Source organism: Agelaius phoeniceus, chromosome 3 (genome assembly GCF_051311805.1).
Source record: "Agelaius phoeniceus isolate bAgePho1 chromosome 3, bAgePho1.hap1, whole genome shotgun sequence".
NCBI lineage: Eukaryota > Metazoa > Chordata > Aves > Passeriformes > Icteridae > Agelaius > Agelaius phoeniceus.
The window spans coordinates 101632467-101646306 of record NC_135267.1 but is presented as its reverse complement, the minus strand read 5'-3'; the positions used below and the strand labels follow the sequence as shown (position 1 = coordinate 101646306).

Below are 13840 nucleotides of genomic sequence, written 5' to 3'. Positions count from 1 at the left end.
GTCCATCTGTTCTCATGGAGCTCTTGGCATTGAGGTGGATTTGTTTTTTAATAAAATGCAGTTTACAGGTTTCTAAATGAGGCATTCTGTGTTTGTGGAAAAGGATAAACTGTTACCTTCCCTTGGGGATTGTGTATCCCCGGCCTCCTTGAGGCGAGAGAATAGGCCGTTGGAGAACTCCCTCATTACCGATTGTCTCAATGCAGAGGAAGGGCAAAGTCTTGGTAGCTTTTGATAACCAGTTTCAGCATTCAGCAGGCTTAGCTATTAGTCATGCATCTTAGCCTTTCCCTATTTACTTTCAAAACACTTAATAAAAATAATAAAAGATTAGGTATAAAATGAAATATTTGTTTGGTACACAGCACCTCGGTATCTGCAGCTTCCACACACCACAGTGGTTCAGTCTTCTGGGATATTTTGTGTTGATAGAATCATTTGAATTTGTTACCAGTATTAACATAGGAAGCCCTGGAAAAGATAATTGTAGTTTCCTTAGCTGTAAAGGGCTTACTTACAAATCTGGCTTTGGAAAGTTATAGCTGATGAAATGCAGTTCAGTGGGGTAGCATTATAATCCTACCTTTTAGACTTCATCCAGCATTAGTGGTTTATCTCAATGGGCATAAAATTAGAAACTAGTTCTTCTTGTCATACAAGTCTATGGGACTACAGAAAACAACAGATTTCTGTACCGGGCAGGGAGAGAGGCTAAAGGCAACACGCTTTAAAATGATACAGATCGTGTTCAGGGGCAGAGACGCCGCGGCTTGGCAGCAGCACACGCAGGGCTTGGCACAGCAAAGGTGCAAAGGAGCGAGTTTTTGTTTAAAATGGGCATCGCTGGCAAATGCTGGTCACAATGAAGAGGTCTGCTTGGTAAAGAAGTAGAGAGTTCTGCAGGAGGGTGCCCACAGAGCAAAAAGCCAGTTGTTGCCACCACATATTGAACAAAAAAAAAAAAAAAAAGGAAAAGTTAATCGCTCTTCTACTTTTTTCTCACTGCAGCTGAGACTTCCATCCAATGTAAACCACGGCCCAAGTTGTGAAATCCACTTTGTAAAAGCTGTGTCCTGTCCCCTCACAAAAACGTACCTTTCAAATTAATGTCTTCCCGCTTGTAAACAAAAGAAACTGTTGTGTGTCTGGTTTTTTCCCAGCAGAATGGAACAGAGGAACATCGTGCTGAGCGATCACAAAAAGCAGCAGAACGGTTTAGAAATCCCGTTGTGTTCAGCAAGGACTCGACCGTCAGGAAAACTCAGCTCCAGTCTTTCAGTCAATACGTGGAGAGCAGACCAGGTAGGAGAAAATATAAAACCTGTTTTCCCATCTTATGATTTAATAATATTTAACAATAAATATATGAAAACCTGATAATGTAAGTCCACATTTCAATACATAAATATCAAGCTTTATAATAATTTTACATGTCTTTTCCCTTTTTTCAAGAGATGAAAAGGCAGAGATCAATACAGGAAGATACAAAGAGAGGAAATGAGGAGAAGGCTGCGATAGCTGAGACTCAGAGGAAGCCATCAGAAGATGAAGTGCTTAATGTATATTAATTTTTTGTCTGGTTTCATGATTGCTGATAATTCCAAACTGTATGTGGAAATAGTGCCTTTATTTGTTAAAATGAGATGTTAGGGTTTTTTAGATGTCAATCTCCAGTGCATTCAAAGCAGAGTGAGAGGGGTGCACTGTTGAATTAGTCTGCAGTGTGGTGATAATTGTCAGATAAAAAAAATGAATTTTTCAGAGTTCCACAGCCCCAGCTTCCTTGAGACATTTCCATCAGGGCACTTCCCATAAAGAGATTCCAGTATTGATCTACCGGGAGGATTTTAATTATTACAATAGCAGATACCGCAGAGCTGCAGTTAGAGGGAAGAGTCACATGAGACCTGCTAGAATTTCTCAGCCAACCCATTTTGTTGGCTTGGGTTAATGGGTGTTCAACCTTTCCATTATCCAGATCAGCCGTGAATTACTAGCTGAATGATGTTTGCATTAATATAATATATATGGTAATTTCTTCACTTAATTAACGGGGAGGTTCAGCTCAGTAGGGGTATGGGCTGATCATGTGTAAAATTGATTTGTGAGGGAAATATTTGATAGACCGCAGGGAGAAAGCAGGTTTTGATGGACAGCTGCGGGACAGAAGCAGGAAGGACCAAGTTTTAACCTGAATTTTTTTTGTCTGAAAGCGCAACACAGCCTTTGAGGGTGGTTGTTTGTTGGTCTCCACAGTTTATCTGAACACATTTGTCATTTTTGCTGAGGCAATCTGGAGCTGAGTAGCAATTTTGTACTGCTGTCATATCTACATCCAAACATCGAACTTTTTATGAGCCAGAGTTATTTTTAGCCCAGTAGTACTTTTGCAGAGCTGAAAAGGTCTGGCACAGTGAGTTCACATTATATATGCAGATGATACACATGAACTCTTGGGATATTACAGCCTGACACAGCATTTCTTTTCATCTTCTAATAGCAATTGTTAACAATTATACATGCTGACATTAGGGAAGTTTTCATACTATTTTCAATTAATTATAGTTGATGAAAGGCAATATATTGCACATCACTTCAACTCCCCAGACTGAATTTTTTTCTTTCTTCAGGGTCTGCTCTGAGGGAGTTTTGTTTTTGTTGTTGCTGTTTTTCTGGCTATACAACAGGTAGAAAAAGGTTTTCCATTAGAGATGCTACTGTTGGCTATTGTGTAGGAAGAGAGGGACCAGATTAATGTCCTTAAATTTGGATATCCCAAATTTCAAAGTTCTGTGCTCGTTGCTGTCCTGGGAGCTCATCCACGCTGTTAACTTTCACTTTGAACATGTCTTTATTTGAAATAATATGCTGATGTGTTTATTATGCCTGCTGCCTGAATACGAAGCTGAATTGATTATTTCAGGCACATTTACAGAAAAACAACTGAAAGCGTTCAGTGAAAGTATCTGAGACCCTTATGCAGCAACAAGTTAGCCTCTAGTAGGGAAATAAGTCTCAAAATGAAAAAAGCCTATGTATTTTTCTGTTCACAAAGGACAGTGATTTTTGTTTCTTCCTTTACAGGGTGTAGATGAAACATGAAATAATTTTGTCAGGATTTTTTTTACCTATTTAAAACATTCACCCAGGCTCTGGGTCAGGTATAGGAGGAAAAAAGTTCAGGGAAGGTTACTTGGAAAGAGTAACATGTTTTTCTTAACTCATGCAAAAACATGCTTCAGGAATTACATTTTAGCATTGTGTACAGCCACAACACTGTGTGAAAGTTGTTGAGCCACATGAGAATAACTTGGAGGTACTGAATGCCTTTGCTTGGGCTCCTATGAGACAGGCAAATGGCTTTGGAAACACTTGGAGATCTGTGTGGTCATGTGCAGGGAATTGCTGAGGAGTTACAGGGTGCAAGAGGCAGACTTGGCTTGTTAGAGTGTTCTCACAGCTTTCTTGGTAGGGTTCGGTAGGATTTATCAACGTGGCATCCCTTGGCTGCCTCCTGGCCAGGTGTGATTGGTGCAGAGGCAGGACAGCTCTGTTGGTCCCTGTGCACCTGAATGCCTGCCCAGGGCCTTGTCACCACTTTCCAGGATAAGAGTTGGAGTTAATTAGTGATGTTTTGCAGATCACCCTGTGGGCAGGCCAGTTGCTTCAGTCAGGGAAACCCAGAGGGGCAGGATGGCCCAGGCTGGGGGCCCTCAGTGCTACAGTTGGCTCAGAGGAGCTAAACAAGCCAGGGATCTTGTTCAAGGTTTGGTTTTAATCTTAAAAGCCCACTTTTTAATTGTCATTGGACACTCTTGTGCTGGTTTTTCTAGCCCTGAAAGTTAATGTTTTAAAACTGAATCAGACCTGAATGGAGTAGAAATGGCGCATTAAATAGTGCTTTATTTGTATTACCTTTCTTTTCATGGCACTTTGTTACAGCAGCTTTTAAGCACTTAGAAATAAATTAAAGGAATTTCAAAATAACTGCCAGCTAGTAAAAAACTGGAAAATCAAATGTTCCCTAAGGAAAAAACCAGGATATTTTAATAAACAAATGAGGACATTTGGCAAAATTGTAAAGTTTATGAAATGTGTTAGCTTTTTGGTAGTGAGCATGATATTTGGTTGTTTAGGTAAGTGCCTTACTAAGTGTTTGTGGAAAGGAAAAATGCAACTTACAAGTGATGTTTTTTCTTCTTGTTTGTTCTCTTTAACAGAAAGGGTTCAAAGACACCAGTCAGTATGTTGTAGGAGAATTGGCAGCACTAGAGAATGAGCAAAAGCAAATTGACACCCGTGCCGCGCTGGTGGAGAAGCGCCTTCGCTATCTCATGGACACAGGTACGGTGCCCAATTACACTGTAAACAGTTTTGGCAAATTGAGCGTTCACAAACTCTTATAGAGTTTTGGAAGTGTGAATCTTTGAAGCCTGAATGTTCAGCAAAACTGCCTTGAAAATAAAAAGGCTGCGATTTGCAGCCACCTCTCTGGGCCCTGGTGATAAGAGTGCCTTCATGGGAAGTGATAACTTGCCCTGATACCGTGTGAGCCAGCACTATTGAACAGTGTGCTCATCCATGCAGAGTTGGAATACACATCTGTGCCTCATTGATATGCCACTGCTTAAAAAAAAAAAAAAAGAAAAAAAAAAAAGAAAAAAAGTAAGATCTTCACTGTTCTACTGATTCAGTGGGAAAAAAAATTTGGCCAGCTAAAGCCATGTACTGCATGAAACAGCACAGTACATAGAAGAAGGCTCCATTGACTAGATCACTGAAATTTAAGAATACTATCTGGTTACTGATGCTCCACAATTATTTTATTTGTTTATTTTCAGGAGGATAGGTTTTAAAAGTCTGTAATACTTGGTGTTGAAGGTGCCATTGAAAGGATTAAAATATATGGACAATTTTTTGTTAAAAGCATAATGGTTGTGACTTCAATGATGAACTTTAGATGGGTATTAAGTGCTGGTGGTCATCAGAGATGGAGAGGTTAAACCATATCAATTGGAAACAAAAGGTGCATTGGTGTTTCAAAAATAAATAGTGTTGTAGATCCAAAAAATGTTCTTCCTGTCCAGGGGAAAAAAAGTTAGTTGATCCAGATTACTTTGTGGGTGAATTGTCTTTGTGAGTTATATGGGTATTTGATGTCATAAGCTTGAAGCCCGTCTTTAACTGAAATAATAGGTTTAAAGTAAATTTGAATCCAGTGTTGCATTTTGTAAAACAGATGAATTGACTTCAATTAAAGTTCAATACTTTGAAATGACCGTGCCACTTGTTTCCAAATATTAGGGTGGTTTTTTCAACATATTTACTTTCCCATGTGCTGAAGTTTTTTAATTTTTTAAACTAATTTTACAAAAACATGTAAATCAGAAACTATTTCCATGCTGAGTGGATGCTTGTTAATTAGGACTTTTACCTATTATGGTCTTTTGAAGCACTTTTTCAAATGCATTGCATCTTGATCTTTAGTTATATAGCTAAAAAAAATGTGTGTGTATTTTCCTGCACTTTCTTGTGTGCTTTTTTGTATTTGTGAAATGTATGTTCTGCACAAAAGAGCCAATACAATATTTCGCAAGTCTTACACGTACTCCAGGTACTGCCTATAGATACATATGGAGTCATCAGCACTTGGGGATTTTAAAAACTCTAATAAGCATGTTATTATTTTATTTATGTCATTTCATCCATTTTAAAAGAGATTTCTTACTGATTTTAATTTCTTGTATTTTGAAGTATGACAGAAGTTGCTTTATTCTTCCTATGAGACCCATGGTGAGGTTAATTTTTTTTCTAAGTGTCCTGCATAAAATAGGAGTCCAGCACACAGCTGGAGAGTAAGAGTGTAGTTTAGAAGTTTGTAACTAGAATACTGATATCCATCACTTCTTGGACTGGGGAGAAGGGGATAAGTGGTGCAGCCATAATAAAATTTTTACTTTTAACATTTTCAGGATTTAAGTTAAAGCAATTTATTTGACAAGTCAATTATAATCATCCTGTGTTCTCAGCAAAAAAAAAAAAAGCAATTTAGGAGAATATATGTGAAAACTGGCGTTTTTAACCTATAGTTATTTTTATAGCCTGGAAAACAGGGATTCTTAAACTTCTCTAACTGTGATTCCCATCTTACCAGAGAGCCTTCAGAGGTTCTGCTGTATCTCTTCTCATTAGTGGCACTCTTTGTCAGGATGGCACTTGGTTGTCTTCCATTCCTCTCAATGGGAAGTAATTCCTCAAGCAGACAAATCAGGAGCTCGTGCCCATGTCTTCATCCCAGCTACTTCTGTCAGTCTGGGCATCTTTGCCTCACTGTCTGACTGAGGGAGGGATCTGGAAACAAAAATGATGAGTCAACACCATATGACCTGCCTGCCTGCACGGGCCACCAAATGGTCTGTAAAGCCAAGTCTGAAGGAAGAAAGTAACCACAGCATGGGAGCTAGAAAAGCCAGGAAGGGCTGTTGATGATGATCTCGGGGTTTTGCAAATACTCCCTTAGGTGTTAGTACACACCAGAAAGATGAGAAATATGAAATGCTGCCTGCTCTCAGAGTTGTTCTGAAAATTCTTTTGATGTTTGGGTTTTCTGAAAATGCAGGCTTTAGGAACAAGGAAGACACTTGGGCATGTGTAGCAAAAAGATCCTGAAAACTCAACATGAAGGACAAGAACCACAAATGAATTGGTTTAATAATTAACACTCTTTTTAAATCACATCTCTTTCTTAATTTTGTAGTGTTTGGGGTTGTAATACTGGAAAAGCTCAGGCAAGTAAAGGTTTCTGCTGACCTTATTTCTCAGCAGTTGAAACAGGGTATCATGTTTGTACATTTGTGTCAGGAAGGGCTTACACTGAATGATCCTATAAACTGTTTGCAGGGTCATAATCCCCATCAGTGTGGGAGAACATTTGGTACTGGGATTTTCAGCGTTGTTTCTATGTATGCCAAGACCATGCAAGATAAAATTAACAACTGAGAGACTGCCATCATGACTAAGTCATTTGCCTTGAAATTAAATTCAAGAAGGTGGAGCATGGTATGTGTCTGCTGTGTCTGCTGGGGACTGGACCATCTTTTCCTTCTTCACTGTGCTTGGCCTAGTTCTTTAGTAAGACTACTAGGAAGAAAGCACTGTCACTTGCTTCTCATCCTTCTCCAGCACAGAACTGGGGGTGTTTTTTCCAGTGGGGAGACTCTTTGCCACTTGGCAGCTCTTCATCCTTAGGACTTCGAGAGTCCTTTTTGTTGCTTAGCCAGGAGAGATTTTTTCAGGCAGCAGCTTGAACATTATTGTGTATCATTCATTTCACAGAAAACAATTATTGTATCCTCTTCCTGTCAAAACATTTGTTTTACTGTTCCACCTGTCTTGGTGGGAATTTCCTTACTATGGGCTAGTGATAAGACCAGAAAGGTATAGTGACTAACCCTTGGACACTGCAGGCTTTGGTAAATGTGGAAGTCCTATGGTTTCACCAAAAGAGAAGCAACTCTAAGTATAAATAATATATGTTCTTGGTTAGATCCCTGCTCGTGGCATTGTTTGACTTTGTTAGATATTTCACATTTTAGAGAAAGTTTCTAGCACTTAAGATTGCAAATAAAAGGTTGAAAATGCCACCCTGGCTTTGATAGGGACACAGTGACTGTGGGTAGCTGGGAGAAGTTACTGGGAACCTGGAGGTTCTGGCATGAACAAGGAGAGAGGAGTCCTTGACACAACTGCTCTCCAGTCCATTCCCTAGGATGCAGCCTGGATTGCAGAGTATCCATTCCACCTCTGCCTTTGGAGCTGCTGCCCTCCATAAGGGAAGGGCATCTAATGGAAGTGGGGCTGTAGGAAGACAGCCCAGGTCCTTGTCTGCGCATGGATTGCCATTTTCCTGCTCTGCTAGGGAGCTTTTTTGGCTGGGGAAGACAAGTTTCTGGCCCTTGGCCAGAGGGGAGCTGATACTTTCAAAGTTCGTCAGCTAGGCACAGAGTTTGGAACTGGCTGAAGCTTTGCATTTCCGGTGCCAGCTGCTCATGATTTGACTAGAAACACTTTCCTAAGATGTGTGAAAACATAAAAGTTATTAAAATTCTTGGGTTGCTGATTTCCATTTGAATCTGAGTAGTCACGCTTCTATTAATATGCAGTAATTTATGTCAGTGGTGGCATAACCTCAGTCCTCAGACTTTGCACTTATAATGAAAATGTAACCTCACCTTGTTCAGTGCAGTGTGGTTGCTGCTCCATTGCAAAGCTGTGAGGGGAATCAGTGCTTCAGTGCCCTGAGCTCCCTGGAATAACTTCATAGCACCTTTGCTGTTGCTGTCAGGTTATAGGTAAGAGTTTATCGGAAGGATTTTGCAACATCCGCCCTATGAAGGACACCACCACAAAAAACTTGCTGGGTGCAAGTCTTTTGAGAGAATGCAGCCTAGACATTCAAGAGGAATAAGTTGAATGATTGAGTATAAATATCATGATCTAATATCATTGATTTTTCTTCTTCCTCTGTTATAATGGCTTGAAACTAAATGATGACAGAGGTAGGATTATCTTGCTTTCCTTGGGATTGTATTTATCCATGTTGTGCCTAACCTGCTATGGGTAAAATAGTTTTGTCTCAGCTTCTGGCAGGGTCTTCCTCCACTGCAAGTTCTTCCATCATTGCATTTTAAGGTGTCCATCATCTTGATATCCAAATGCCAATTAAAATGCAGAATTATCACATAGCACAGTTAAAATAAAAGTCAAAGCATCCTGGTTTACAAATCTCTAATCTGAAATTTATCTCTTTTTCAGTCACTGTTTCTTCACTAATTGCATAAACAAGTATTTGAAAAAAAATTGTAGCTATCAGATATTTTGTTATCTGGCCACGGGGTATGAAGTGTTTTTAATTGTTTTTCTGATTAACTTCAGGCTCCCAAATTCAAGTAGAAGCATATTTGTGTTTTCAATGTAAGATCCTGTACCTTACTAATGGATGAGTGTGTTTGTGGTACTGTACAAGGATTAATGAAATTTTAAAAAAACCCTCTGCTGCTGCTGATTGACCACTGATGGTGAATGTAATTGAATTAGCAGTGCACTAAAATAAATGTAGACAAAATAAATATAGACAAGAAAATCTGGTGAAAGCTTCTGTAATGTTTTAGATTAATAGGCATACAGAATTCTTCACATTTTTTATTACGTTGTCCCTAGATGAATTCAAAGTAATTGGGGTGGTTAATTTTATTTACACAGAGCCGTTCACAGCGCATTAAATAATAGAGATAATTGAACAAGAATTGTCAAGTGTGTACTGATATCAGACATATTACAGAAGGGAATGTGCATAAAACTTCATTTCTATGCAGCCATTGTTTATGGTAATTAAGTACACAGATTTATCCCTTGGTTGCCTTCCAAGCTTATGGCAACTGCTATTGTTGTGCTCCATTAATATGTAATCAGGAAATAGTTTAATTTTCTAATCTGCAGTTTGAGAATTCACTTTCTAACAACTCTTAATTACTGCATTGCCCTAATGATGCTCATGGTTAGGAAAACTGAACCAATAAACTCCATGGAAGAAGCCAGAGGGGATTATACTTCCAGAGGTGGTGCTTACTTAATAAACTTGTTATGCCTTCACCAGAGGGAGCTCAGTGTCCTTCAAAAGCAACTAATTTTATATTTCAGAGTTGTACATACCCACGGTGCAAAGAGTTAATGCGCGGCATGCGGTGGGGGTGGCTGCAAATGTGATTCACTAGAGAACCAGATAAGCGATGCTATCACCATTTTGGTATTTTTCCTACTTTACACTAATTCTGGAGTTTAATTGCACAGGAAATAATGCAGGTGGTTTAATCTATTGTTCTAAACTGTCCTCGTGGGTTTATTTTTGTCAAGTTTGTTTTCGTTCATTAGCCACGTTACCTTAACGCGGTATCGGGAAATCTTGCACAGACAGATAAGCTCTATATATTGACAGGTGTCTCATAGTTACTGCTCTCAGGGTGAATCTTAAACAGTAAAGGGGTTTTCTCTTAATTGTTTGCATTCTCCACTGGCCCATGATTCACCTTGATTGCTATTTCCATGCTGCTGCTGTACCTATTGCAACTCTAAGGCCAGAACTGAAGTTATTTTGGGTCTGTGCTATTGCTCTATGATGACAATCCAGCCACTGGGATCTTGCAGTCTATCTGTGCTGACCCTGCCCAGAAGCATATGGTCTTCTTAATGAGATCTGAAAAATGAGAGTTAACATCTGCTGAGACTCACCATTGCTGTGGTATAATACACCTTGGTGTATTGGTGGTTCCTCTTAGTGTAGCTAGTCCTTAAGGGTGCATCTTGACAAGTTCTGCCTTTTTCATGGCATTTATTGTGGCTTGAGAGTCTTTTACATGTTTATCTTCTGAATTAGGGGTGTTGTTAATTTTTCTTCAACGTGCACCCAATTTCAACACTGCATGTACTCAAAATGGGGCAGGATTACCATCTCCCAGCCACTATTTCACCCCTCCTTTTTCAGTGCATAAGCTTCCTTGTCAGTAGGACTAATTACACAGTGAACCAAACAACAAACATTAGAAAACCTGTAAACACATATGTTGTGTCACTGCAAATTAACTCTTACCAATCAAAAAAGCAGCATAAGCTTTGTTGTCACATGTGAAAGGAAAGTCACATGTATTAATTAGTTAGCATTTTACACAGCTTTGAAGATATAAAGGACTGAGGTTTGTAAGAGGGAAACATTTGAATTTCATAGAAAAGGAAAAATGTTGAGCTGAAAAAGTACAGGCACAAAAAGAGAGTTAAAATAGTTGATTTAGTCTCTTGTAACAGAATGAAATTTTCGCTTCTCGTATTAAATCTCATCCTGGGATGAATTTGTATTCAGTCTTTTTGTTGTAATATTTTGTACTGTTCTTTGGCTTTTGGCAATGTCAGGGCATTAAAACTTGGGTCCCAGGAGAAATGTTCTACTTTTTAAATGTATAAAATAAAATAGACATATGGAAAAGGTTTTAAAGTGATAGCATTTATGTATGACACTCAGCAGTGTATGGACATATATGCTGTGTTTTGTTTTAATAGCAATCCAGGGCACATATATAATGGTGTGTTACAGTCTCCAAGTACATATTTAATTAAACCATACAACTTGTCTAGCAACCAATAATAGGAAGTAACACTGCTTTCTGCTTGTAGATTTTGCTTGTATAGATTTTGAGGCATAAAATGCAGTTTCTTTCTATTGGAGTACTTGTAGGAAAAAAAGGGGGGACAAAAGGTGCTGGCTTGACCATCAGGTAGCTGAGAGCCTGGGTAGTTGTGTCAGGACCAGAGCTTCCCTCTATCTCCCTCATCTTCATTGCAGTCAACAGCTGTGGTGAGCCTGTGCCTTACAGCTATATTATCTGGAAGCCAGGTCTAGAATATATTTTTTTCTTGGGCAGCAGCAGTATCTGGCTGGTTCTTTGGACAGCTTCAGGGCTGGCTGACTGACACCATTGTTAAGCACGCTCGTGTCTGTGAAACTGGTTTTTGGAACCGTCTCAGGGTCAAGTTGCCAGTAAACTGTCTAAGTTGCTTTGTGCTTCAGGATGCTTTTTTTTTTTTTTGCTTTTTCTCACCTATTTGAATGATGAAGAATGAACTCTCTGTCAGGTTAACAGAATCAGTCTCTGTGCCTATTGCTTGTGATTATAATGCATAAGGGTAACTCGTTTTGGATATTCCTGTGTCTACTGTATTGCCTCAAAGGATAGGTCATTGACTGATTAGTAACCTCTTTGCATAATTTTCCCTTGTGAACTCATTCAAGAGTGAATTTTCTACCTATGCTGTTGCATTAAAATCTGCATAGAAAGACAAAAAGAACTTCTACCAGAACAAGCTGTTATGCCCAGAGATAAAGCATGCATTCACAGGGCTGAAAATGGAAGCAAATAGATAAACATGTATGTATCATCAGGGTTCTTTTCTGCATTAGGCAAAAACAAAATGCGGATGAGATTCTCTGTTCCATTCGGTGACTGCGTTGCTACTCTGGCCTCCCTGGGCCACTCATTCCCAACTGTACTCACAGAAATGGCTTTTAGTTTTTTATCATGGGAGATGTGTTTGTCCATTAAATTTTCCTGTAAGTAGAAGTGCAAAACATCTAGGTGGTATTCAATATGCTGCAGCAGAGTGCATGCATTCAGAAAAATACATCTTCCTTTATTTATGGGAGGACTCAGAAATACTGCTATAACCCAGGCTGTTAATGTATACAGAAAGGGCCAAATCCTGAGATGGGGGAAGCAGAGGTAGCTCGCTTGAAATAAATGAAATTATCCCAGTTTTGGAGCAGAAGGAGATCTAATCTTACACTCCCTGTTTTTGTTCATAACCACAGCTTCCGAGCTGGAGCGTGTGGGGACGCTTTCAGGCAGAGAGCTTTTGTACTCAATAGTTAAGTATGGGCTGAGACCAGACCTCCAATGTCAGCTCTTTTGCAATTGCTGTAGATTGCCTACTAACAAATATATTGCACCTGTACAGGCAGCTTTCGTAGGGGATGGGTATCCTGTATGGCTGTACAGAGCACATCTCCAACAGGTTAGTGGTGAAAAACATTTGGAAGTAGAATCCGTGCCCCTGATTTCCCTACACCCAAAATGTTTCACCTTTGAGAATTTAAATATTATTTCTGCTTAGGAGTCAAACTGCTCATCATCACCCTAGTTTGACTAAAGATTTAAGCTGAAGTACGTGAGCAGCATAGAATACATTTCTTGCTCAGAAACACAAACAGCTAGCCAGGCTCTAAGTATATTATCAGGCAAGTTCTTTCAGAAACGTATTGCTAAAGAAGCTTAACATTAATTATTGTAACTTTGGGAAGATTACATCCACACTAGCCTTGTAAGAAGCAGCATACACTTCTTGACCTCCAATGCTAGAGCTTTAAGACACAAGAATGGCATTTTACCAACTTTAATGGGATAACCAGTATTAATCTTTCAGCAGTAAGGGAAGAAAAAGTGTTTAGAGTATAATACCCTTCTGAGTTCTGATAGAGGCTGCCTGTTGTGTGTACTGCAGTCATAATTCATTTGTTTCTCTCTGTTGTTTTGGTTTTGTTTTCTTAATTATTTAAGGAGAAAATCATACTAGTTTTTTTTTAACTAACCAATTTACATATTGGCTTCTAGCCCCAGCCATTCTTTCTGATAGAATGCCAACTTTTTTATGTGGTCTGTTTTTTAAAATTTCTTGCCAGCAATATTTGTGAGAGCTCTGCTGTATGTCTAGTAAAGAAAAGCACGAGAAGTTGGAATTGCCAAGTTGCAGACCTTCCAAAATTAATGGGTTTCCTTCACTTCAATTGAATACACGGTCTGCGAAGTAGAAAGAGAAAGATGTACAGTATGAATGAGAGCTCATATCCCCCTCGTAGTTGTACTGCTTGGGAAACACTGGAGTCTGCCTCTGCTGAGGTCAGTTGTTTACCTTTCATAAATATGGAGTAAAAGTTAGAGTTTCACAAGGCATTCTTAATTAAAAATTAGGTTGATGCTGATGTGTGCTTTGTAGAATCCATAATGATCAACTCCCAAATAAAGAAACTGCAGCAGGATTTCAAGCACATCTCTATTTACATAGTTCAGCACATGAGATTGCTGGATTATGATTAATTTTAATAGCTACATTAAAAAATACATCTAACATCATTCTTAATTAGAATAATCTCTAAAGCCAGTTAAATGTTTCAGAAGACAAACAGTTTAATTAGCTAACCTACAGAGGCTCCCCTCCCCCAAATGTGCAGTAGTCTTAG

At 39.1% G+C, this 13840-nt stretch overlaps 1 protein-coding gene across 12 annotated transcripts in view; it reads left to right on the top strand.

The window, feature by feature from the left end:
• The window catches only part of EHBP1 (EH domain binding protein 1), a 204954-nt gene that overhangs the window by 164253 nt on the left and 26861 nt on the right, over positions 1–13840 (top strand). For 6 of the 12 annotated variants that reach the window (XM_077176005.1, XM_077176002.1, XM_077175999.1 and 3 more), the window contains 3 exons: positions 1164–1302; positions 1453–1559; positions 4221–4344. In XM_077176005.1, the coding sequence (XP_077032120.1) occupies positions 1164–1302; positions 1453–1559; positions 4221–4344 (370 nt within the window). Of the gene's footprint in view, positions 1–1160; positions 1303–1452; positions 1560–4220; positions 4345–13840 lie in introns of all 12 variants that reach the window. The other 6 variants (XM_077176001.1, XM_077176000.1, XM_077175996.1 and 3 more) reach the window with 1 other exon arrangement.